Source organism: Cajanus cajan, chromosome 3, assembly GCF_000230855.2.
Source record: "Cajanus cajan strain Asha chromosome 3, NIPB_CcT2T_4, whole genome shotgun sequence".
Taxonomy (NCBI): domain Eukaryota; kingdom Viridiplantae; phylum Streptophyta; class Magnoliopsida; order Fabales; family Fabaceae; genus Cajanus; species Cajanus cajan.
This window is the reverse complement of record NC_138519.1, coordinates 28,630,338-28,657,470: the sequence shown is the minus strand read 5'-3', so window position 1 is coordinate 28,657,470 and position 27,133 is coordinate 28,630,338. Positions and strand designations below refer to the sequence as shown.

General features: G+C 39.7%; 1 protein-coding gene across 1 annotated transcript; it reads right to left on the bottom strand.

Moving 5' to 3' along the window:
- Nucleotides 1-16,940: 16,940 nt before the first annotated feature.
- Nucleotides 16,941-26,923, bottom strand: LOC145955717 (E3 ubiquitin-protein ligase KEG-like). The gene is made up of 5 exons (XM_083070780.1): nucleotides 24,965-26,923; nucleotides 24,625-24,858; nucleotides 21,747-24,206; nucleotides 21,158-21,208; nucleotides 16,941-21,036 (listed from the first exon to the last, which is right to left on the bottom strand). The coding sequence occupies exons 1-3, from the start codon at nucleotides 25,006-25,008 to the stop codon at nucleotides 24,149-24,151; spliced, it is 336 nt and encodes a 111-aa protein (XP_082926906.1). The 5' UTR covers nucleotides 25,009-26,923; the 3' UTR covers nucleotides 16,941-21,036; nucleotides 21,158-21,208; nucleotides 21,747-24,148.
- Between the last annotated feature and the right edge of the window lie 210 nt (nucleotides 26,924-27,133).

Genomic DNA, 27,133 nt, shown 5'->3' with positions numbered 1-27,133 from the left:
GGGTGAAGGGGTTTTAATAGGAGGAGGACAGTGTGGAGGTGTTGGTGAACAATTTAAGGAAAGAAATGTAATTAATTAATATTATAAAAAAAATTAAATATATTTTATTTGTAAGTCAATAGAGTGTGGGACAATGTGCCTTAGTGATAATACACTTAGACATGTAACAATATCGGTAATGGGTTGGTTATAAGCAATCTCCTGTGTCATATCACTGTTACATTAGTTCTGGTTTATTTTATGAGTTGCTTAAATTTTAGCAGAGTTACTTGTAGAAACAATTCTGCTAAAATTTAAACAATCTATAAAATAGGTCAGAACTGATATGATAGTGATGTTTGTTTATAAGTAACTTCTATTAGAAATGTTATAAGATAACAAATAAAATTTTTAAATATTTTGGAATGGGAAGGTGAGTTTGAGAGAGTGAATTACATGAGGGCTGAGAAGAGGAAGGCGTGTGTGTGGTGTTTGACGTGCGTGATAGGGCAGTTGTGAAGAGGGGTCTTTGAGTGGTTGGAAGTCGATGCTAACAGCTGCCTTTCATTCAATTAGAGCCTACTTTTTTAGTTTATTGACGCCGGCCTTAGCAGCCTAATAAAACCAAGCCTCGGCTTGGCTTTCAATAAACTCTCTTATTCGGCTTACCTTTTCTTGCTTGTTAAAATGGAGTACTATACCTTACTTACCTCAACTCTTGAACCACATAATTCTTTGTTTATAGTCGTGCCTTCACATTTGAATAATGGGATTTCATATTTTCTTTTTATTAGTCTCTCTTGCTTCACAACCTTTACACGTCGGGATTAGATATTTTACTTTTATGTATATAGTTTTTGAATTATTTTATCTTTAAATTTTTAATTAATAAAAAATAATATTAAAAATTAATTAAACTCAAGACTTCAAATCTAAAATTTGATATTCAAGAACTAAATGGTTCAATAAATATTAGTAATTTTTAAACACATATAAATAGATATAGAAACATAGAATGTCTCAACCTAGTCACTTTACATAAAGTTAATAACTTAATTTAGTATGCACATTCATTAAACAATTTTATCTTTAAATTTTTAAATAATAAAAAATAATATTAATTATTAATTATTTTTATAAAACCTAGACTTTGAGGTTTGAAAATCAAGTACAGTACTAGTTGATTCAATAATATTGATAATTTTAATTATTTTTATTAAATAAGATATAAAGACACAAAGTGTCTCGATTTCACTAGTCTATACTTATATATAAAAACTGTTCTTACCGGAATCTGGTCGTGGGAGTGATCCGTCCAGTAAGATCGGTGAGCCTCCTTTGCTGGGTGTATTGGTGGTCCGAGATGGGGGAGGTACCTGCAAAAGAGACTCTGATGCTAAAGTTAGGGTTTGCATGAGTAATAGTCTCATATATATAATGCACGTACCTTGAGGTGATCTAGGTTTGCCTTGGGCTTTTGGGCTTGAGATAAGATATATCATGATATGATATGATATAATTGAAGGGCGGATCTGATCTGGGACGAGATCCTCGGAATCAGGTATGATTCGCTCAAATGTCGGGCTGACATCATGCACCGCGTGCCCGGGGTTACTTATTTGCAACACTAATCCGGGCTAGGAGCCCGGGTACAAAGTACGGTTAGGACACTAGCCCCCCGAGCTCTGAAGGCCGTAGATCGAGGAGTTAAGACCGGGTTTGCTAGAGGGGAAAATGGTTTTGCGCGTACGCTAACTGGAGGTCCGCCACGTGTCGCGACTGTTAGTGTTCTGGAGACGTTTGAGTGACGTAATAAGGGCAGTGACGGTTGTGTAATGATGATTTCGCAATAAATGTGTTGTCAGTTGTGCTTTTCAGCTGACACGTGTCGCGTCGGTTTTGAATTTTGGGGGAGAGTTTTTCCTTTTCTTCCACTCGCGCCTCTTCTCTGTCTTTCTTCTGACTTCTCGAGTACGAGAGCTTTTCTTGCTTCCCTTTACCTCCTTTCTCTGTTGCGCTTCCGTCGCCGTCGTCGTTTCCGGTAGTCCCTTCTTTGTTAGGGTTGTTTTCTGAGGAGGAGTACCAGGTACTTCCTTTTTATTTGCTTCTTCTTTTTTTTCATGGCCGGTGGAAGTGGTGTCGGATCCTCTGCGTCTGCCAGGGGCAAGGCGCGTGGCAAGGTGGTGGCCGCCGGAAGGGTCATTGTTGAGAAGAAAGACCTGCCGCCACCTAGGGGCCCAGAGCCAGGCGTTCCTGGTTACGACTGGGTCAAACGCGAGGTGGCTGAGGCTCAGAGCACTTTTCGCTCTTTCCTCGAAGTGAATGCGTTTCGGAGAGCGCATAGGGTTTGCGATTCCTCCATTTCCCACATGATTCGGGTTGAGCCTTGTCAGGCTGATGAGGGCGTGTATATGGGGAGGTCTACTGATCCCCCCATTTCTATGTATATCAGTGCTTTTTATAGATTTGGGTGTCTGTCTTCCTTTTACCCAGTTTGAGTGCGATTTTTTGAATTTCATCAACGCGGCTCCTTGCCAGTTGCATCCCAATAGTTGGGGTTTTTTGAGGGCTTTTCAGGTCCTGTGTACAGTTCTAGGTATAGAGGTGTCTCTTCGCGTCTTTCTTCATTTTTATCAGTTGAAGATGGGCATTCCGCCTTATGGTATTTTGTCCCTGAGAGGGAGTAGGGGTGGGGGCTTGTTTACTCCCTACTCCCAATCGTATAAAAATTTCAAGCAGGAGTTTTTCCGGGTCGCCCTTGTGGGTGTTGACCCTTTGGAAGATGAGGTGTTCTACTTTGGCGGTTTGCCCGTTATTGATGTGTTTCTATTTCTTTTCTGCAGGCATTATAGGCAGAAACTTGTGGCGTCAGCTTAAACACCGCTATAATGTTTCCGAGCTCGAGGTTCCCGAGCCTCCAGAGGAGGATGCTGCCCCCCTGAAGACCCACCGGAAGAGGAAGAGGGGGGAGGAGGAGGTCGGGGGGACCTCCGCTTCTCGCGATGCCGAGGAGGCGACCTCCCGGGTTGTGGACGCTGTGGATCTCACCGACAGCCCTCCGACCAAGGAGGCCTCGCCGGTGGCTACGGCGGAGGTGGTGCAGGGTGTCGGGCTTACTGCACCGGACGCCGAGGTGAGTAGCTTATCATTTGCTCGCATTTTCCGTGTGAGTTCCGTCTTTGTTTTATGAGGCGTTATGGATCCCTTTGCAGGGCGGGGTTGGCGTTGCTGAGGTGGAGGTCTGCGTTTCTGGGCAGACCGTCCGAGTTGCCAAGGTGGTAAGTATTGTCTTCTCGGACTTTTCACTCTGACTTTTTGTTATGTTGTCTGGATGTTTGATCTGGGTGATTTTTTTTTGTAGGCAGGAAATGCCTCTGGGCCTGAGCTGCAGGCGGGGAAAGCCGCTGAGCCTGAGGTGCAAGCGGGGAATGCCGCTGATCCTGAGGTGCAGGCTTTCGGGCTGGCCGCCCAGGCTGGTGGGGTGAGTCTGGTTTTTTTGTTTTTTGTTTTCATGGCTTTCTCGCATGTCTCCTTATCTATTTGTGATGCGGGACTGGTTTTTGCAAGCGGAGTCGGGAGTCCCTAAGGTGGACTCTCTAGGTGCTGAGCAAGGAGGGCCATCCTCTGCCGCGGGTTTGGCGCCGTAGGCGGGCTCATCGCAGGGGCCTGTCTGGACCCAATATCTGTCCCATCGCTTTGGGAAGGGGATAGATATGGTGCGACTGGATCACGTGAGCACGTCCGCCAACATGGATTCATTGTGGAGCGCGGGGGTGACCGTGGAGAGGTTCTTTCCTCAGGGTTCGTTGAACTCCGAGGACCAGGGATTGATTGACAGGATCGGTCCCGAGGACAGTTTTGATGCTGCCCAGGTCATGCTGCAGAGGGTGATAGGCATAATGAGTCACTGGAAACCCAAGTGGGGCCAGCAGCGAGAAGACTTGGCCAAGCAGGAGCAGGAGCTGGGTAAGCAGGAGCAGGAGCTGGCCAAGCAAGAGTAGGAGCTGGCTAAGGTGAGGGGCCGGCTTCAGCCATGGAAGGAGGCGAACGAGATCCTGAGGGAGGATAACAAGACTCTCACCGCGGCCCTTGATGAGGCGAAGCGGCGGGAGGCTGAACTCTGGACTGCGCGTAGCGACCTTTTGCGGGTGTAGAAATCTCTTGAGATTGCATTGCAGTCCAATGAGGCTTATGCTTCTCGGGTGGGGGAGCTGCAAGAACTTGCCACCTTCTCCCGGGCGCGGGCCCGCTCTTTGGAGGACGAGGTGACGTCCTCCCGTGACCAGGTGCGGGTCTTAGAGGATGTTGTGGCCTCTCTAAAGGGGGAGTTGGCAGCGGCGGCTGAGGAGCGTCTCCGCAGTGAGACCATTTTGGGCGATCGAGAGGATGAGATTGCTGCGCAGAGAGTAGAGCTCGCAGAGCTGGCAGCGGGGAAGGCGGCCGTGGAAGGACGGGTCGCCGAGGTGGAGCGCTCCGTCGTGGCGGAGCATAAGAGGGGCTTTCAGAAGGCTGCTCGTTAGGCACGACTTCTTGCTCCCGGGTTCGACTTCTCTTCGATGCATGTGGAGAAGGTGGTCCGTCGTGGGAGGATTGTTTCGGAGGACGATGTTAACGACAGTTCCAGTGAAAATGCCTCCGCCTAGGCTTTCTTTGTAATTTTTGTTTCCTTTTTCTTTGGCTTGAATTGATGTACTGGATTTTGTGAACTTTGTTTGTATACATATATGTATGTTGCTCTATTTTGTTCGTTTTTGCGTTCAATTTTGGTTGTTCGCGCTGTTTGAGGCACATGTTTGGTGTCTGTTATATGCTTTTGTATCGAGTGATACTTCTACCTTGAGCTGGTGAAGTCGAGGTTCGAGGTCGGCCTTAGTTTTTTGCTTAGTAGGGTTTTTCGTGGGAGTTCGAACTCGGCCGTAAATGAATGTGTTAAGATTCGTATTCGATCTCGAATTTTGACTAAGTAATTGTTGTGAGAGTTCATAAATGACCCTAGGCTGGAGTCAAGGTCAGAATTCGACCCTAAGCCGGTCGTGCCGGGGTTCGAATTCGACCCTGGTATGGAGAGTGGGGTGTGCTTTGCCAGGGTTCAGAGTTGTCCTTAGGTTAGTGGTTTAGACTCGACCTTAAGTGAATGATTGGATTAAGGTTCGTATTCTGTGTTGAGGTTCGTATTCGACCTCGGATTTGAATTAGGCGATTTGGTTGACCTTTAAGCGGGGACATCGAGGCTCATACTCGACCTTATATGCTAAAGGAGGTTCAGGCGCGACCTCGGACTTCTGTTTGGGTGAGTGTTTCTGTGAAGGTTCGATGACCTTGATTTATTAGCGTCGAGGTTCTGAGCCGACCTCAAGCCAGAGTGTAGTAAATTGGATAAGTGGTCCGTGTCCGCCCTTAAGTTTAGGGTCATGTATGTTTCGTCATGGATCGAACTCTATCTCGGATATGTGGTCGGGGCTCGGCCTCCGAATGAGTTACTAAGGTTCGAACTCGACCTTTGACAAGAGCGTCGAGGTTTGTACTTGACCTCGTAATTTGTGAGTTGGTTCCATTAAGGTTCGGACTCGACCTTTAAAGAAAGCGTCGGGGTTCGTACTCGACCTCGGATTTGACGTTTGATTAAGGTTCGAACTCGACCTTGTGGGGATATCGAGGTTTGCGTTCGACCTTGAATTTGCATGTTTGGGGTTCGTATACCCCTTCGGGTTTATATACTGGCTGATGGGGGTTCATGCGAATAATTGGGTTAAGGTTCGAACTCGACCATCAACGAGAATACCGGGGTTCGTTTTTGATCTCGGGTTTGTGTGGATAATTAGATTAAGGTTCGTATTTGATGAGAATACCGGGGTTCGTTCTTGACCTCAGATTCGGTTAGGTTAAGGTTCGTGCTCGGCCTTTACCAAGGATACTGGTTCGATGGTGGAACCTTTAACGAGAATACTGGGGTTCGTTCTCGACCTCGGATTTATGTGAATTAATTGTCTTGAGGTTCGTACTCGACCTTCAATGAGCATACCGGGGTTCGTTCTCGACCTCGGATCTGCGCGAATGATTGGATTGAGGTTCGTACTCGACCATCAACGAGAATACCGGGGTTCGCACTCGACCTCGGATTTTCATGAATGATTGGATTAAGGTTCGTATTCGACCTTCAACGAGAATACCGGGGTTCGTATTCGACCTCGGATTCGCGCGAATGATTGGATTAAGATTCGTATTCGACCTTTACCGAGAATACCGGGGTTCGTTCTCGACCTCGGATTTTCGTGAATGATTGGATTAAGGTTCGTACTAGACCTTTACCGAGAATGCCGGGGTTCGTTCTCGACCTCGGATTTTCATGAATGATTGGATTAAGGTTCGTATTCGACCTTCAACGAGAATACCGGGGTTCGTATTCGACCTCGGATTTGCGCGAATGATTGGATTAAGGTTCGTACTTGACCTTTACCGAGAATATCGGGGTTCGTTGTCGACCTCAGATTTTCGTGAATGATTGGATTAAGGTTCGTACTCGACCTTTACCGAGAATACTGAGGTTCGTTTTCGACCTCGGATTTGTGTGGATAATTAGATTAAGGTTCGTATTTGATGAGAATATCGGGGTTTGTTGTTGACCTCGGATTCGGTTAGGTTAAGGTTCGTGCTTGACCTTTACCAAGGATACTGGTTCGATGGTGGAACCTTTAACGAGAATACTGGGGTTCATTCTCGACCTCGGATTTATGTGACTTAATTGTCTTGAGGTTCGTACTCGACCTTCAACGAGGATACCTGGGTTTGTTCTCGACCTTGGATCTGCGCGAATGATTGGATTGAGGTTCGTACTCGACCATCAACGAGAATACCGGGGTTCGCACTCGACCTCGGATTTTCATGAATGATTGGATTAAGGTTCGTATTCGACCTTCAACGAGAATACCGGGGTTCGTATTCGACCTCGGATTCACGCGAATGATTGGATTAAGATTCGTACTTGACCTTTACCGAGAATATCGGGGTTCGTTCTCGACCTCGGATTTTCGTGAATGATTGGATTAAGGTTTGATTTCGATTTTTACAGTAGGTAAGAAAGCAATAGTTGAGAAAGCAATAGGTGAGCAAAATGGAGAATGTTATTAAATGATTTTGCGTGCCTCGTTAAAAACCCTCTCAGTTGGGAGCTGAGGCGGGAAAAGAGTGCACGGTTTCGTTTGTACAAGTGGGGGGACAGAATCTAATGGGGAGCGGTGGAGGGACTCCCCTTGCTTTCCTTGTCGGATGAGGAAATCCTCAGGCTTTCGGCGTAGCATTGCCGAGCTGTCTTCTGGTTTGCTCTGACGGAGATGATCTTTCCGTCATTTCCTGGGAACTTCATGGTGAGGTGCGGAGTGGATACCACCGCACCGAGGTGGTTTAGGGTCGGCCTCTTGATGATGATGTTGTAGGAGGTGTTGGCCTCCACGAGGAGGTATCGGACCACGATCCTCCTTGTATCTGGAGGTGTTCCAAAGGTTGTCAGCAGGTCCACGTATCCGCGGGTGTGGACCCGTTCGCCGGCAAAGCCTACTAGGGGCTCGGTGTGTGGCTGGATTAGAGAATGGGGGACGTCGAGCCTGAGGAATGTTGGCCAGTACAGGACATCGGCCGAGCTCCCTTGGTCGATGAGTGTCTTTTGTACTTCCCAGTTGGCGATCTCTACCACGATGACCATGGGGTCATCTTGGTTAGGGCTGATTCCCGCATAGTCCTCATCGGAAAAAGAGATCGGTGGCGAGCTCTTGTGCAAGATCGAGGCGGTGGAGTGGGTGCAGTTGATGCTTCGAAGGTGTCTTTTTCGGGCCGAGCTGCTAGCGCCTCCTTCGGCGAAGCCGCCTGCGATTGTTAATGATTCCCCGCAAGGGGGCTGCTTTTGTCTCCTGACTTATTTCGGCCTGTACTGCGCCGTTAGCATTTTGCTGGGACCCTGTGGGTAAGTCTGTGCGAGGTCCTGACCCGCGACCTCTCCCGCGTCCCCGGCCTCCAGAGCCACCTCGGGGACCTGGCTGTCGCTGGACGTAGTGGCCAAGGTGGCCCGCTTGGATAAGTTCTTCGATGCGGTCTCGGAGCGTGCGGCACTCGTCCATGGTGTGGCCATAGTTCCTGTGGTACCGGCAGTTTTTGGACTTGTCGGCGTTGTTGGGTGTGTGGCCGGGTGATGGGAGGGCTAGTAGGTTGTTGTTACTGGCCTCCTCCAGGATATGGACTCTTGGGGCGTTCAGGGGAGTGTAGAAGTCATACCTCCCGCCTTTGTTCACTCTGGCCGACTTCTTGAACTGTGTGTCATTATTGACTTTCACCTTATCTTTGTGGCCCTGCTCCGGTTTCGCAGGGCCTTTCCCGCGAACTTGGTCACAGAAAGCCGAGTGCTCCTCCATCTGGATGTAGGCGGCTGCGCGGCCGCGCAGTTCGTCCATGTCGCGGGGGGCATCGCGGCATAGGCTGTCGACGAATGATCCGGGTTTCAGTGCCATGAGCATGGCATGCAGGGCGACCTCCGGGTTGAGATTTCGGATCCGGACTAAGATGTTGGAGAAGCGCTCCATAAAGGCCCGCAAGGGCTCGTCGTCGTTCTGCCTAAGATTGGCCAAGGCGTCCGAGGTTGTGTGGTGAGGTCGGCTGGTGGCGTATTGTGCCATGAATCGCCGCACCAGGGTGGCAAAACTATCGATGGATCCGGCTGGTAGTTGGGTGTACCAATGAAGCGCGGGTCCTTTGAGCGAGGTCGGGAAAACCCTACACAATATAGCGTCACTGTTAGTGTAAAGGTTTACCTGAGTCGTGTACGAGTCGATGTGCTCGTCGGGATCCGTGGTGCCGTCGTAGCGATCGAGGTGGAGGGGTTTCCATCCGCGGGGCAGTGGAGTTTCCATGATGCCGTCCACAAATGGATGACGGCGAAAGGGCTCTTGGCCCTCGGAGACATGAGTAGGGACCTTGCTAGTACCTTGCCCCGATCTGTGCGTTGATGCATGAGACCGGTGTGTGGCAGGTCGTGAGGTCGGTGCCTTGGTTGTCGCTGGGGATTGGGAGGCTGAATGCGCCTCCTCTTCATGATCAGCGCTGTTGCGCGGGGGTTGATTGGAGTGATGTCGAGGGAGTTGGGCGCGGATGCGCTCGTTCTCGGCGCGTAGCACTGCGAGGTCTGCTTCGTTAGTGGTTCGAATTGCTGCGAGGTCATCCTCATGCTGGGCACGCATCTTCTGGAGGTCGGCGTCATGCTGTTGTCGCATCTGCTCAACTTGGTCGATCAGCCGCCTCAGGGTTGCAGCGTCGCTGTCCATGGTAACAGCGCAGTGCAGGCCGAAATAAGTCAGGAGACAAAAGCAGCCCCCTTGCGGGGAATCATTAACACAATCGCAGGTGGCTTCGCCGGAGGAGGCACTAGCAGCTCGGCCCAGAAAAGACACCTTCGAAGCAACAACTGCGCCCACTCCACCGCCTCGATCTTGCACAAGAGCTCGCCACCGATCTCTTTTTCCGATGAGGACTATGCGGGAATCAACCCTAACCAAGATGACCCCATGGTCATCGTGGTAGAGATCGCCAACTAGGAAGTACAAAAGACACTCATCGACCAAGGGAGCTCGGCCGACGTCCTGTACTGGCCAACATTCCTCAGGCTCGACGTCCCCCATTCTCTAATCCAGCCACACACCGAGCCCCTAGTCGGCTTTGCCGGCGAACAGGTCCACACCCGCGGATACGTGGACCTGCTGACAACCTTTGGAACACCTCCGGATACAAGGAGGATCGTGGTCCGATACCTCCTCGTGGAGGCCAACACCTCCTACAACATCATCATCGGGATGCCGATAAGAGCTGTTCTGATCGGCCCCACGGTGGGCGCCAAATGTTCTTACCGGAATCTGGTCGTGGGAGTGATCCGTCCAGTAAGATCGATGAGCCTCCTTTGCTGGGTGTATTGGTGCTCCGAGATGGGGGAGGTACCTGCAAAAGAGACTCCGATGCTAAAGTTAGGGTTTGCATGAATAATAGTCTCATATATATAATGCACGTACCTTGAGGTGATCTAGGTTTGCCTTGGGCTTTTGGGCTTGAGATAAGATATATCATGATATGATATGATATAATTGAAGGGCGGATCTGGTCTGGGACGAGATCCTCGGAATCAGGTATGATTCACTCAAATGCCGGGCTGACGTCATGCACCGCGTGCCCGGGGTTACTTATTTGCAACACTAATCCGGGCTAGGAGCCCGGGTACAAAGTACGGTTAGTACAAAAACAATTTTTTTGTTTTCATATACATAATTTTTGAATTTTTACTCTTAAACTTTTAAATAATAAAAAATAATTATTCTTATAAACCTAACATTCAAATCCAAGACCTTAAAATCTAGATATAACATCAATAAATTATTTAAATATTAATAATTTTTAAAAATCTTTAAATAAATATAATCGATAATAACTTCCTTTACCATAGGCGAAAACATTCGATATGGAGTAGCACTCTACTTGGTACAAAACACAATACAATTTTTTTGCGAAATGGGTCTAAACATTTTGTTAGACTTGGACGAATACAAAATTAAAAAAGTGGGAAACGGGGTTTAGTTGAAATTAAAGGATACTTTTGTTTTATACGGTTTTCGTTTCAATTCCTATGGTTAGTTTTTCTACCATATTAAAAGTAGTAGTGTCGTATTCTATTAAAAAAATTGAAATAAATTCTGTAATAATAGATATTTAATTGCATAATAAAAATAGTAATATTATATCATGACTGTACATTAATTCTGAAAAATAAAACGTAATAAATTATGTAATAATAATTTTTTAATTATTATATAATAAAAGTAATAATGTTGGAACATGACATTTGATTATCTAAATTCATCAGAGCAATAACAAACTGTATAAGGACAATGGTGAATGTAAAACCAACTATTTAAATCATCACTATTGAATATTGATTATCATCAACTAAATTTATCATTTAACTTTTTGAACAATAATTGATAATCATATACTTGTGTGTGCACATGTATATATAATTTAAAAAATAATTATTCTTATAATTTATTTATCAGGTTTATAAATTACTGATTGTTTTGTTTAGGCAATAGTGACAACCAGATATAAACATTAATAACCAATAGAAACAAAATAAACACAATATAATAAAAATAAAAATAATATAGCATATTTATATATATATATATATATATATATATATATATATATATATATAAACATTAATAACTAATAAACTTATTCCGTTCAATAACTCATGTTCTACATTAAATTTCAACAATCCAATTGTTCAATTTAAAGTTCTTAATGCAAAAATCAAATCTGCAAATTTTTAAAAAATTTAAAAATTATTTAGTACTTCGTTTCATTAATTCAAATCAATGTATAAAATGATTTTATGATTATCTCTCAATTTGAACTAATGAAATGAAGTATCAAACAATTTTCAAATTTTCTTAAAATTTGCAGATTTGATCTATGCATTAAGAATTTTAAATTGAACAATTGCATCGTTGAAATTTTGTGTAAAACAAAAGTTATTGAACAGAGTAAGTCTAAGTAAACTTACTCTTGAAATAAAAGGATCCTTCCTCCCTCTCTCTATCTATCTATCTATCTATATATATATATATATATATATATATATATATATATATATATATATATATATATATATATATATATATATATATATATATATATATATATATATATATCAAGAGAGAGAGAAAGAGAGAAAGCAAAAGAGGTTGATTTGGGGTAGAAAAATGTGAACATATCATTCACTAGTTCACTTCATAGTATCATTGTTTATAAGATCTGAATCTTAATATATTTTTATTGTCAATATTTATGTTTATATATTTATGCTTATATATATATATAATATTTTAATATTAATTTTATGTACTAAAATATTTACGTTTAATATTATATATATTTTACTTATTTTCTGAATGGTTAAAATAAATGTCTCTAATATGTGACATTACTCCTATAAATATTAATTGGAAGTTAAAAGTTTGTGTTATTCATTTGTGAACATTATCAGGATTCAAATATCGTGATGAAATTACGAGTATTAATTGAAATGCTTTTGATCAATGAAAAAGTTTTTTTTATCATACAATATAATTATATTGCATCTTGCTACTATTTTGTATCATTTAATTACTTTGAATTCTTTAAATAACTTAATTTTTATTGTACTTTTTTATTGAGTGATAAGATTCACGCACATGTTAAGAAAAAAATGGTGTACAAATTCAACAATGTTATTCATGACAATATTTTAATTGTTAAAAAAGATTTAAAATTTAAAATTACAAAGCACAATTTCAAGCTTCATTTCATTAATGACACAATTTGCTTAGAAATTAAGGCAAAAATCATTTCAAAAATAATTTGATTTCATGTCATTTTTGGACATTCTTGGTACGTGCAACAAGAGAAGATATATGCTAAGTCAGTTATATTATTTTATAACTTTATTTTTTAAGTAAAATTATTGTAATACAAACTTTTGTGTGATTCATAGATTATTCAAATGTCATTGAACATGTAGTAAAAAAAGACTACATAAAAAATGACATAAATAGGCAAAAGAGAAAACTGATTGAGATTGTTCTCCATGATTTAAAATAAATTTTAAACATATATTAATACTTTTATTTATTTAATAAATTCATTGACTTTTAATTATTATCAAACATTTTTATCAGTTATTGGAATAGGAAAAATTCAATTAATTGTACTCTATGGGAAGATTTTTCTCTAAAATGGAGCAAAATCTTCATAACCATACCTCAAATAGTTTAATCATTGTAATTTTGTAACTTTGAAAGTTGAAGAAACATATGGCTACATATTTTAATTAGTAATTTTTTGGAAAATGTTATATATATATATATATATATATATATATATATATATATATAAAAGTTGTTAAAATTTAACATACTTTATATGGTATTGTGAGAATATCTTCTGAACAATCTTCTCAACAATCCATATTTTTCAGAAGTTGAAGAGTACAAAAAAAATGTTACAGTTTTGTTTTTTGGATAATTATTATAACTTAAAACAACATAACTATATAATGATTTATTAAGTAATAATTGATTTCATTTAAATTTTAGGATGGAAGACTCATAAGTTATTTTTCAAATGATAGAAAATATAGTGATTTCCTTATTTGATGATTTGATTGGAAGATAAAAGATGACTATATTAGATATAATATTGTCGTTAAAAGTTAATATTTTATCATCTAGTTATGTTTATCATTTTGTTATGTTTAATTTGTGTTTTTTTTTGTGTGGAGAAAAGATAAATATTAGAATTAGAGTTAAATAATGTGTATCAACAACTCGCACGTTTTTCATACTAAAGTAGTATTGTTAATCAGATGAAGCGCGTAAAGTAGTTAAATGGAACATTGAGTATTTTTATACTACTTCATCTCAACCATCAAGATTACATCTATTTTTTATTCAACTAGATTAAGTTTCTCTATCTTCAAACAAAGATATAAGTATTCTTTTAACTAGTCATTTTTAACTCAATCCTAAGTATTATTTGACTTGTCTCTTCGACCAACTACCCAAGTATTCTTTTAATAATAACAAGTCTCTACAGACTTAACAACCAAGTATTAATTCTTTTACAATCAAGTCTCTCTAGGCTCAAAACAAGTATTTTTCTCAAACAAGTCTCTCTAGACTCAAAACAAATATTTTTTTTCCTTCAAATAAGCCTCTCTAGGCTCAATCTTATAATAATGGCTATGAAAGTTTCACAAATATTATGTACTTCTCACTTGAATAACATGTCTTTCTTCATTAAATAGTATCTTCGCAATGTTAGCATAATGTTGGTAAAAGAAAGTAATTAAACCTACAATATGCAATAAAAAATGAAAAAATGTATGAGTCATAAACAAACACTCTTTTTTCCTTCCACTCCTCATCGATGACGTCACTTGTTCGTCCTAGACAAGAAACAAAGCCACAAGAAAATACCCTACAAAAGAACAAGCCAAGAAACAAAAAAAAAAGAAGAGAAAATGTAATGTATCTAACAAGAAAGTAAAACAGAAAAATGCAACAACAAACTAAAAATACTAAGAGAAGAAGAACACAATAGATTTAATATGGTTGAACCAACCTACATCTATGGAAATAACATATTCCACTATCTAAAAAGCAAAATATAGTCACTACAAAAAAAAACTTGTCATATAGTAACACACATCTTATAGTGATACAATATTTATCACTAAAAATCACTTTTATCTACATTATAAATACAATATATGTTGATATATTTTTAAAATGTATAGGCATAGATTATAGTGATATACAATATATGTTGTTGAATTTCATTTAAAATCAATACTAAAATTGTGTGTAATTATATATTAAATATATTTATATTTATATATATATGATATCTATAGTAATACTTTTTATATGTAACTGTATGCAGCATTTCTTATAATGGATCTTTACAATAAAATAACCATTGCGCATTTCAGAAACTCATTATTGATCTCTTTAACATGTTCTCTTTCCCTCACTACATATCTCCTTCTAGGGGTGTCCACAAAACTATTTAAAACTAAAATTTTTAAATAACTAAACTAAACTAAACTAAAATAAACTGTACTACCCGTACTGCAAGGCCGAGCTCCCAGCTCGGCATCGCAGCGCATGACGACCTCGGATATGCACTACGTGACGTCAACTCGTCACTTAACCAGATCATAACTGATTTGAAGAGATCTCGGTCCAGACGAGATCCGCTATCTAATTAGATCATAACTGATCTCAGGCCCAAGGCCCAACAAAACCCTAATTCACACAAAGGTACGTGCATTACTTATGCGAGACTCATACTCCCACAAACACTAACTTTAGCATCGGAGTCTCTTTTGCAGGTACCACCCCCATCTTGGAACATCAAGCGTACCAGCGAAGGAGGCTCACCAATCTTACTCGACGGATCACCTCTACAGCAGATCTCCGGTTTGAACATTTGGCGCCCACCGTGGGGCCGATCAAGACAACTCTTATCGGCCACGCTTATGGTATTCACTAGAAGCCATAGCAGACGCGCAACAGATGACGCAGATCACTCAACTACCATGGACAACGAAGCCACATTGAGGAGACTGATCGACCAGGTCGAACAGATGCGACAGCAACACGACGCCGATCTGCGAAACATGCGTGCCCAGCACGAAACCAACCTAGCGGTGATGCAGACCGCCAATGAAGCTGATCTAGCGGCGCTACGCGCTGAAAACGAGCGGATTCGCGCCCAGCTCCCTCGACGCCCCTCTGATCATCCTTCTGAGGCGAGCAACCTCCATGAGGAAGAAGGGCACTCGGTCTCTCAGCCCCGAACTGCGACTAAGGCACCGACTCCACGACCTGCCACGCATCGGTCTCATGTTCCGACGAACAAGTCGGCCCATGAAGTCAACAAAGCCCTAACTCATGTCATAGGGGGTCAAGCAACCTTCCGCCGTCATCCCTTTGTGGACGACATCATGGAGACACCACTCCCTCAGGGGTGGAAGCCTCTCCACCTCGATCGCTATGATGGCACGACGGACCCCGATGAGAACATCGACCTGGATACGACACAGGTGAACCTCTACACTAACAATGATGCTATTTTATGTAGGGTTTTTCTGACCTCACTGAAGGGGGCCGCGCTCAACTGGTACACCCAGCTTCCCTCTGAGTCAATCGATAGCTTCAGTACTCTGGTCAGGCGATTCACGGTGCAGTATGCAACGAGCCGGCCTCACCACATCACCTCAGCCGCCCTGGCCAGTCTCAGACAGAACGACGACGAGCCACTCCGGGCATTCATGGAGCGATTTGCCACAACCTCGGTCAAGATCAAAAATCTGAATCCCGAGGTCGCCCTGCATGCCATGCTCATGGCACTCAAGCTCGGGCCATTCGTCGACAGCCTATGTCGTGAGGCTCCTCGCGACATGGACGATGATGGCTTCCTCCTTCCATGATTGACGTAGAGTATGAAGGGGAAGGCTTTGCCCTTGATCTAGGCTCACCAAAAGGGTAGACAAAGGTAGGTTTATGGTGAAAAAGGAGGATAGGCGTGAAAAGGAGATGTTGGGCGGAAGTGTTTATGGAATGGTGTTTGGTGCTCACAAGGTTGGCTCACTCCAAAAGTGAATGGAGGCCACTCTAGGGTTCTCACTCTCCAATGGGAGATAGAAGAACCCTAGAGTGGCCTCCATTCACTATTGGAGTGAGCCAACCTTGTGAGAACCAAACACCATTTCATAAACACTTCCGCCCAACATCTCCTTTTCACGCCTATCCTCCTTTTTCACCATAAACCTACCTTTGTCTACCCTTTTGGTGAGCCTATATCAAGGGCAAAGCCTTCCCCTTCATACTCTACGTCAATCATGGAAGGAGGAAGCCATCAAGTGGTATCAAGAGCCAAGGTTCATCAAGGGTAAAATCTAGTCCTTATTGTCTTCTTGTGTGTCTTTTTCTATTCGGTCATTTCTCTTCTCCTTGTCTTCTCTTGTGTGGCCGAATAGTTTTGGGTTCACACCTTGTTCCTTGTGAGCCTTCCTTGCCATTTTAGGTTTCCATTATTAGGTTTTGCCATGCTTTTCATTTTCTTGAGTCTCACATGAACATGAAGAACATGCTATGAACATGCTTTTGATTTTTAAATCTACCTAAGTTTTGTCATCTTATGTTTCCCATATTTTGTCTACAAAAATTCCATGTATGTGCCAAACATTTTGCATGATTACATGAACAAAAAAAAAATGCCATATTGCATGATATAGTGGGCGTGACATATAGCTTTCATTCTAGGAGTCATTCATGCATGCTACCTAGTCCTAGCATGTTCTATGTGATTTTTGATTTCCATGTGTAAACATTTCCTTGCACATGCATAACCGCCCACTTTCCCTTGAATTCTCACTTGATTTAGTCAATTTTCTATGCCTAAAGAAACCCTAAAAGAATCTAAGAGGTGTGCTGAAAAATTTTGTGCAAACAACTTGTACTAGATAGTACAAGTCATTTTCCACTCAAAAGATACCCTAATCACCTCTAAAATCACGCCACTTGTCCTCCTCTCTTTCTCCTAAAATTTGACCTAATTTTCACCACCCACAAGTGCAAAACCTAAGCAACAATGGGCTGAATATTAAAGAAAAGAACTTGGACCCAAGGAACATCAAAATTTGGACGTGAAAATAGAACAAAAAAAAATAGTATCAAAAAAAATTGACCAAAAAGGACTTGTTGCTAGACTTGTGGACTTGGACCATTACCTTTGCTATTGGAGTTGGACTTGTGACATTTTTGAACCAATTGTGAGACCATAGAAGTGGCTGGACCGAATCATTAAAAGACTTAATCAAGTGAGCTTAAACACTAATCTATTCCAGTGCCTTTCTAGGTTTAATCTTTTGTGTGCTTCCTTCTTTTGATTGAGTCTTAATTTTTATTTTGTCTTTTCTTTGGCCTCTTTTGTTTTGTCTTCATTAATTCCCTCTGAGTTTAGCCTTCCTAATTGTGCTTTTTCAGTTTTATTTTCTTGGACTCTTGCTCTTGGGTTGGTTTCATTTTGTTTGTAGGTGAAGATCCACTCTAGCAAACTTTCACACCTTTGGTGGATTTGAGTGGAGGAGTGAACCGAATCCAAACCTAGCCTTTGGAGGAAGATACACCAAAACAAAAGGAGTGTCTAAACACTTGGAGAGGACTAACAAGTTTGTTTTTTGTGAAGGAACCCAAGTGGAGGAGTTTGAAGACTTAGACTTGTGTTTTTCATAATTTTGCTTGTTTTTTTCTTCTTTTCGGCCTATTGTGTTTTTGGGCCTTGTTTCATTCTTTTGGTTTGTAATTTGGCCATTTTTAAACCTCTTCAATTTGGTTTTAGTTCGTGTAATTGAAGGTGATTTGAAAACCTTCACCTAGGACCTCGACTAGTACATGTTTTAAGTGCTTTCCTTTTTGCATGTTTTAAGGCTTTTGGTAGTATAATTGTTTAGGTTTCTTTTAACTAGTTATTTTCGTTTTAGAAGGCCTCTTTTGCCTACTAAGGGTCCATGCACACACACACTTTATTGTTGTGCCAAATTGTTTGTAAGAAAAGTAGAAAAGGCTTAGTGATTCTTACTTGATAGGGCTTGATTATTAAGTGATTCTTTGTAGTCCACCTCCCCTTGAAAGTTCACTTTGTACACTTAGGCCTTTCCTACCTATCTTACACCTTGAAAACCTTTTTGTGAAAACCATTTTATCACTCACTCTTTGTGAAAACTTTTTTTCCAACCTCTTTGAAAACAATTTGTGAAAACCTTTTTCTTGATCAAAGATGAGTGATCATTCTAGTGTCCATGGTCATAATTCTCATAGTACTAGTTCTAGTGTTAGGGATGAACTTAGGCAACTCAAGGAGTACCTAAGGAAAAAAGAAGAGGAAAATATAAAAAGAGAGGAAGAATTGAAAAGAAAAGAAAAAGAATTTGAAAGAAATAATGAAGAAATAAAAAGATTGCTTGAAAGACTAGTTGTGGGAGGAGAGGCTAGTGGCACTACTAGAAAAATTAAAATTAGAGAGGGAAAAAATCCGTCACTAAACTTCATAAAATCCGTCACAAATAAGTTAGTGACGGAATTTGTGACGGAAATGATTCCGTCACAAAATTTGGCGTCACAAAATATTTAGTGACGGATTATTTTCTCCGTCACAATTAGTGACGGAATTAAGGCGTCACAAACAATATAATTTCCGTCACTAATTTGTAACAATAAATGTTTAGAAATTAATAAAAATCCGTCGCAATTTGTGAGGGATTAAATCCCTCGCAATTTGTGAGGGATTAAATCCGTCACAAACTGTGATGACTCTAATTAAGTAGAATCCGTCACAATTTGCGAGGGATTAAATCCCTCGCAATTTGTGAGGGATTAAATCCGTCACAAACTGTGATGACTTTAATTAAGTAGAATCCGTCACAATTTGCGAGGGATTAAATCCCTCGCAATTTGTGAGGGATTAAATCCGTCACAAACTGGGATGAATCCCTCACTAACTGTTGATGACTAAATCTGAGGAAACCATTGTTTTTAAGAGTCTGGTAATCGATTACCTATACATGTAATCGATTACCAGACATCATATGTTCGAAATTTACTTATTAAAAGGTTCTCTGGTAATCGATTACCCATTTCTTGTAATCGATTACCAGAGCAAAATATCAAAATAAGGTTCAGCTAAAGCAATATTGAAATCAGAAACCCAAAATATAACAATTCTAAAAAGCAGGGAATCAAATTAAAAGCAAGGGATAGTAGAGCCAATTCAAAAGGATAACCAAAGCCACTTAAAAGAAATCCAATGTAGTTAGTGTTTAAAAACATCCAAGTAAATACAATATAGCGCAATGTGACCAGAAATTAACAAGAACACAGCAATCACACTACTATAGGTTTAAAAACCTCACTCTGTGCCAAAATATCACCAATCACAGTACTCCCTCTGTCTCATTAGAACATAGTTACATATCTAGAATCACTAGTCAAATGAAAAGATCAAGTCAAGTGAGCAAAAAAAATTAGGAAACATGTATTAGTTGTAGGTCATAACAGACCAAAAGAACCTTCTTAGTAAATATTTATACGTTACTCATCAACATAAATTCCAATACCCCCTTTTCTTAACATATTTGTGCACAACAAATATATAAATCTAGTGTTCAATGAATTATGGAAGGGAGATCTTCATAAATTTTATACATCATGCATATTAACAAACATAAATAAGGTACCTTGCTATCAGCATCATACATATATAAAGCATTAGGGGAATTGCTAAGAAGGCATTATCTTGTATAGATTATAATGCCTACTTTCCCCATCTGGGATCATACATATATAACATATTTGTGCACAACAAATATCATAGAATGCCACACGCCCATTGCTAGTTCCAGCAGCCAGCATCCAACCATCATCTCTGAAGGCCAACGAAGAGAAAGGTGCTTCATAAGAAATGCAAGATGATGGTCTTCTAGCAAGGCCAACACTAGCAATGATCTGTTGATTGCAGAAAGATACCAGAAAGAAAAATCATATTAAGTCAAAGAAAAGTCTCACTTTCAAATCAAGCTTTTATGGTTGCACCCTGCTTCCCAATCAAGCTTCCTGCTTGTGTATCTGCCACTAGAAGCCTGGTAACAACTGAACGTGCAGTAGCCAAAGTGCTATCCCCAAGGTCACGGTCTACATTGATAACTTGCTTATGGAACCTTAACAAACCATCAACAGCAGGCGGTATGGGGCGATCTGGCTCTTCTTTTGCAGAAACCATTACCTTTCAAAATCATCAAAGAAAAAGAATTCAAAAATACTAAATAAGAGATGATGAAAACTAAAAAGTATCAAAAACAGGGAAGTTAAAATAGACCGAATTGTATTCAAAGAACCAAGGAGATCAAATAAATAAGCATGACAAATAGACAATGATATATATCCAATGTCATCCTTACTGCATAAAATAACAGGGAAATTGAAACTCACTTCTCTTTCTGAGATTCCAGGTGGGCCATCAAGAATTTTAATTCGCGCCTTACTCTCTCCTGTAATTTTTTTTATAAACTTGCCCTTTCGACCAATGATACTGCCAACCTTTTGCACTGGAACCAACATCCTGAAAACATTCTCTCCCAAAGAAAACTTGAGTTTCCTGATTCGTTCCTATGATTCCTGAAATTATGATTTGAAGGAAATATGTAAGATTAGTGGAAAAACATTAAATAAATAATTTGTCCCATACATATTACCGGCAAGGCATAGTTTGGAAAAAGAACTATTGTTGAACGATTAAAAACTCTTCTCCAATCATTCAAAAAGTTCAATCTGCCCATTAGCGGCATATTTCCTTGATCGATAAGCAAGAGCATTTTCATGAAGGATCCATATAAGAGGGATAGACTTGAAAGGCTCCTGCAAAAAACTGTAAGAACTAAAATCATATGTGCTACTTGAATACGGATATTCATGACAAAAAACCTCAAACACAAATTATAGGTGCAAAATCAGAAAGGATTCAGGTTAAAAAAACTCAAGTATCATACCAAGAAAAGGCACCCTTGGCTTCCAGAGAGCTCACAATTATACCATCATAGCTGAAAAAAAAAAAAAGATAGAATAATTCTTATCAGTTGCAATCAGAATTTGCTAATCCGATCAAAACAATAGCATTTTCTTAGTCGGCAACAAATTAAGAAACAAGTCAAAGTGAATTCACGTGAATTCAGATATACTATTTTCAATGTTCAAATATTATAAGGATTAATTCACATCATTAAAAAGACAAACTGAACGTAATGATTAAGAGAATCAAATAACATTTTTTTTCTCAAACTGAAAATAAACATAACTGAGTAAAGGATAGAGAATTAATCAATATTGTAATCTAGCCATATAAAAACAAATTATTTTACTGCAATTTTCCGATGATTAACTTCAGTATACCTAAAAACCAGAAGTTATAGAAGGTGCATCAACAACAAAGTAGAAAAGATATATAAAGCTTGAAAGGATTAAACAGACCGTCATTTTATCAGTTACCAAATAGTTGGTTCGGATTTCTAGACATTCCAATTATTAAAACCATGCAAAATGCTCTTAGTCCAGAAGTAAAAACTATAACAACAATCATACTTTAGCCAGTCTACAGAGTTGTTGCGCTTATCACAAGTTCTAATGACAGTGATTGGAACTCTTAAGTTTCTGCACACATTATGCCCTGGTCCATCTTGAAGTGAAAAGACCTGCAAAACATAAGACAATATTTGAGCTAAAATAAATATATTAAAAATAAAACACTGAAAGAGACGTGGAGGCAAACATCTTAATATTTTTTAGCCTAACTTCGATAAGTCACCACATTCTTAAGGACATCAATCAACAATTTTAAACCCATAGGCCTGCTTCAATTTCAAACACTTCTCTAGCAAGGTTCTACGTGGAAGGTGAATTAACATCTAGTAGAGTTATCTTCACTTATCCCGTGAGGTGTTTGAAAGTTGAAACCAATAGTAAAATAAACACACGCACACACATTTGCGTAAGAGGAACATTTGACTTATTATCGACTTGTTTGCGTTCTCCATCTCTTCCAGAAATCAAGAACCACATTCAAACCCACACCGGTGCATAAACCTAAATTCAGAAGTATATACCTGCAGGCAAGCAATAAACCCACTACAAAAAAAATTGGATTTAGTAGGGGTTAATTTTAAATTTACCTGAGGTTAAAACCCCCGTTAATGACGTTACCCGCGGTTGCATTTTCCGCAGCCAAATTGTCCGTCCGTAACGTGTTACCAGCGGTTTTAACGAACCTTGGGTAAATGCACATTTTTCCGGGGGTTTTAAAACCCCAGTAAATTACCAACGATTTTAAAGCCCCAGTTAATTACCAGAGGTTTTAAAACCCCAATTAATTACCAAAGATTTTAAAACCCCAGTTCATTACCAGAAGTTTTAAAAACCCCAAATGATTGTCTGAGGTTCTAGAACCCCGGTTAATTCCTCGCAGTTTGTAAACTTTTGACAATTAGATGAAGTTTCTATGAAATAATAAAGATTAATAATACTAAAAAAATTTTAAAAAACTAATATGGTGCTGCACTTGTCTACAATTTTTAACTCCTATTAATTGTTGAGGATTAATTACTATAAAATATTTTTAGAAGGGGTTATTTAACCTCATCATTGTTATTTTTATTTTAACATTTATTTCTTAATTGTGTACATCAATAAGTTTTTAAACCACTATTATTTTCATAAATTATTATTTTTATTTGTTGTGTATATATACATACATATATATATATATATAATACTAGTTTTTAGAAGATCTTATTTTTATCAATTAAGCTTGTAAATAAAATCAAGAAATGAATTTACAAGTTATAAATATAAACTAAATTTATATTTCTAGCATAAGGTACTGAAGCTTAAAATTAACATAATGTAGCATAATAGTAATAAAGGAGTATTCTCATGAAGTCACTCCTAAAAGAAGAAATAGACTACAAATTACTCAAAATAAACTAGCACACAGTTTTTATCTTCAAAAAATGAAGCACAAATCAACTACAAATTAATTAATGTGCTTTTAAGCTATCACCCACACCCCATTTCACGTTGAGAATTTGTTTTATATGTTGGCACACTTCCTTGATGAGAAACCTACAATATAAACATAAATCATAATTAGGAACACAAAATATACAATATTAGATATTGAAGCATAAAACGTTGTATATTCCTTAGATTAAAATTAAAATTTAATCATATAATCTAAACATGGAACATTAAAATCCAAAACCTGCACCTGCTGGTAAAAAAAATCTGTATCTGTTGGTTAAAAACATTTGTTGCAGCCAAATCTATTGCAGCTGGTCTGAAAACACCTGTTGGCTAGCTATAACTACTTCAGCATGTTTCATACTTCGTCTTGCATTTAAAATTTGGTCAATACAGATTTTTTCAACAAAAAAATCTAATCAATTCAAAATGTAATTACTAATTAGCATTTAGAACGGGAGATAGGAGAAAAAATATTTCGGATTGGTCATGCTTATAAAAGAGGATATTCTGCACACATACACATACTTCACAGTCATTCATGCACTAAGTCCATCCTAATTGAGGGGTACACAAATCAGAAGGGGATGAAATGGGACACATGTTGCTCACATTAGAACAAACACATTACACATACTCTAAGGAATCATCAATGAAAATTATTTCAAACCAAAACAGCAAAAACTAAGCACCAAATTCAACATTTCCAACCAACAAATGAATTACTAGAGCAATTATATTTTAATAGGTTTAAATTTGTGTTTATAAATAGAAAAATGTGAACGAAATTGGAACAGTAGACTTCATGAAATTGCAATTTAACGAGCTAAAAAAATTGCCTGAATTATATCATAGTTGTTTGGCCTTGTCCAAAACATAAGATGCATGAAACATATATACCTCTTCCGCATCTAGTACCAAAGCAATTATATGAGCCCAGAGTAGACTCTTCCTTGATTGCATAATGCTCAAGGATGCTGCTCCTTTATCCTGTTTTGTCCTCTGCAACCAACCGGAGGTATCAACCTGAATGACAGCAAACATTATTATATTTATAAAATGTTACTGACATTTCAATAATAAATATTTGCTTTTATTACCCTTGAAGCAAAACTATATTCAACATGCATATTGAGTACTTTCAATCAAAATATAAATTCAAATACTTATAACCATGCTATATGCATCATGTTTGACAGTTAAATGTACTGCATACAATTAAGGTGCAGAGAATAAATTTTTCACAATAAATACAAGTTCTCACCTGATATGCTTATGTGTGTGAGAGAGAGAGAGTATTATTTGGAGGAGTTTTTAGTTTAACCAATGTTCTTGTCAAAAGAAGATGTGATAAACCAAAAGAATTGCTATTAGCAAAGATCAAAGAAACTCCCCAACATTAGACATAACATAAATCCATTACATACAAAAGAAAAATTGTTACCTAGGCTCTTCTACATCTTCTTTCAGTTGAACATGTTGTCCCCTGTCTAATGGAATGACTTTTATAACTTCATTTGCCAGAACATGAACCTCTCCAGAACAAAATGAAACAATGAGATTGTCTCTATCTGGAACACTTTGCACAAAACCAACACTCTTTGGTTTAGCACCTTGCCATCCATGTGTTGAAGTTGTGATAGATCTTCTAAACTTCACCCAGTCTCCCACTTCAAATCTATATCGTCGTCAGTAAACAAATATTTTAAACATATTAGTCACATATGGGTAAACAGTAAATATCATAAACTAAAAATTTGAAAAAAATAAAGTCTTCCACTCACGTTGTAGGAGACAAATGAACTCCCTTATTCATGAGTGCTTCCATCAGATCTTCAGACTGAGATTGCAAGCACGCCAAGATGCGTTTCTTCCAGACTGAGATTGCAAGCAACACCTTAAAAGCAACACCTTGAAATGAACCCTAAAGTCGGCGCCTCTAGCCTTGCAAGCTGCATATGAAAAATGATGAAATAATGAGATTGAGACCTTAAACGCAGTCATTTTCTGGCAAAGGATCTGAAACTGATCAGGAGAGAGAAGGAGCTTCCATTCCTCTTATGTTTTATGAATCGGCGTTGGTGCCCAGAAGAACTGCGCCGCGGTGCATAGCGACGGCAACACGCAGCGCCGGCGACGCGCAACGGCGATGACGCGCAGCGGTGTTGGGAACGGTGTGGGGCTCTCTTGACGGGGATGATGAAGAGCTTAGCGAGGATGACAGCGCCGCGAATGGCGGTGGTGACCTCCTTGCTACACTTGACGCCAAGGCCGACATGGCTGTTGTTGTCGCCGACAACAACAAAGGCCTTGAAACGGGTGCCCTGACCGACGCGGGTCTGCTTCTCGGGCATGATCTTCTCCAGGCTGCGGCAGCGTTGCAAGACCTGATGCTGGGCGGTGCCAATGTGAGGGCGGTGGAGGAAATTTCCTTTGTGCGTCACGATTGAAGGAAATAGGGTTAGGAAAGGGAGAAGATCGTGACTCTATAAGTGTCAAATTATTGCAAAACAGTATTCAACAAAACATGAAAAAACAACTTTGCAAAATAGAAAAACGAAAACTCACCGAAGATCAAATCCAGACAATGGGCATTACTTTTGAAAGGACAAGAAGATGACTTCTCTCAATGAAACCAAGCAGCGCCTCAATAAGGAGAGGTTCAAGACGTTAGGGTTTGTTTTTGTGTTTAAAATGCTTCCCACTCTAAAATGTTTCAATTTATTTTCACGTTTCACAATATAAGTTCGTGTTTTCAGATTTGTTTTTTATTTAATTGTTTTTTTATTTTGTGCTTCTCAAAAGGAAAAAGAAAAATAAAAACTTGTCTTTATTAGAAAGAGGGAAACGAAACAATTGGAGGGAAATTATAAAAATAATATTTTAATTAATTAAAATAATATTACCCGGGGTTTCTAAAAAACACTTGGCACTTTCCCGGGGTTTGAAATCAAACCCCTATAATTTAACTAGGGTTATTAAAACCCCCGTAAGTGTTAACATTTCCAGGAGTTATAGTAACCCCAGTTAAATAACCTCAGTTAAAAATATCATTTCTTGTAGTGACCATGGCCAACTTAAAAGCTATTTTTGCACTAGTGGCAGCCTCTAACTCGCTGTCAAATAGCCCCAGATATATATACCTGCAGGCAAGCAATAAACCATGGCCAACTTAAAAACTGAACTTTGATTCATCACGAACGAAACCAACCCAAGTAAAATAACGTTTATGAAGAGTAACTCCCCTGTATTTTGAGCTTCCCCTCGAAAAGCCAGTGCTCTGTCGACGCAGAATATGCACAAACTCCTCCTTCGTGAAATTACTCATCTGCACAACACAATAACGGAAAACCGAAGCTAAAGTCACAAATTCCATTCAAGCTTCTAAAAATACCAACAGATTAAAACCATCACTTCATTCACCTATAAGAAAAAGAAAAAAAAGAAAAGCGAACATAGCATGGTTTCTTCCGCTTTGCCACTGAACAGTTCACAGCGGCGTGACCTTCCTCGCGGCGCATCTCTTCGATGAAGGCATAGCCGTCGAGGAGGATGGTTTCCTTGGGGGGGGCGGTTGGACCAGTTGGGGTTGGGGTCGTTGAGGGAGGAGGTGGTGGCGCGTGTGGAGAGGGCGCGAAGGGAGGGGGTGGCGGTCTGGGAAAGCTCTTGGTTGGGGAAGGTGAGGGAGTCGGAGGGAGAGAAGGAGGGGAGGGTTTGAGTGATGTGGCGGAGGAAGAAGGGGGTTGGGTTCGCGGAATGAAGGAAGGGGCTTAGGGTTTGGTGAGAGAGGGAAACCAAAAGATAAGTGAGAGGGAAATGAAAAAAAAAATTATCATTACAAAAATAAAAAAAAATTTAAAAATTATATTATTAAAAATATATTTTTTATTTAAAAAAAACTACCATTTTAACTCCTATAAATAATATGAAATAAATATCTTTAAAATATAATT

Excerpts from the sequence above, each read along its gene's own strand:
- LOC145955717 (XM_083070780.1), bottom strand. The coding sequence starts at position 25,008 with ATGGAAGCACTCATGAATAAGGGAGTTCATTTGTCTCCTACAAC. Across the intron at positions 24,859-24,964 it reads GTTCATTTGTCTCCTACAAC|ATTTGAAGTGGGAGACTGGG; the intron begins GTGAGTGGAAGA and ends ACGACGATATAG. Across the intron at positions 24,207-24,624 it reads GAAGATGTAGAAGAGCCTAG|GTTGATACCTCCGGTTGGTT; the intron begins GTAACAATTTTT and ends GCTGTCATTCAG.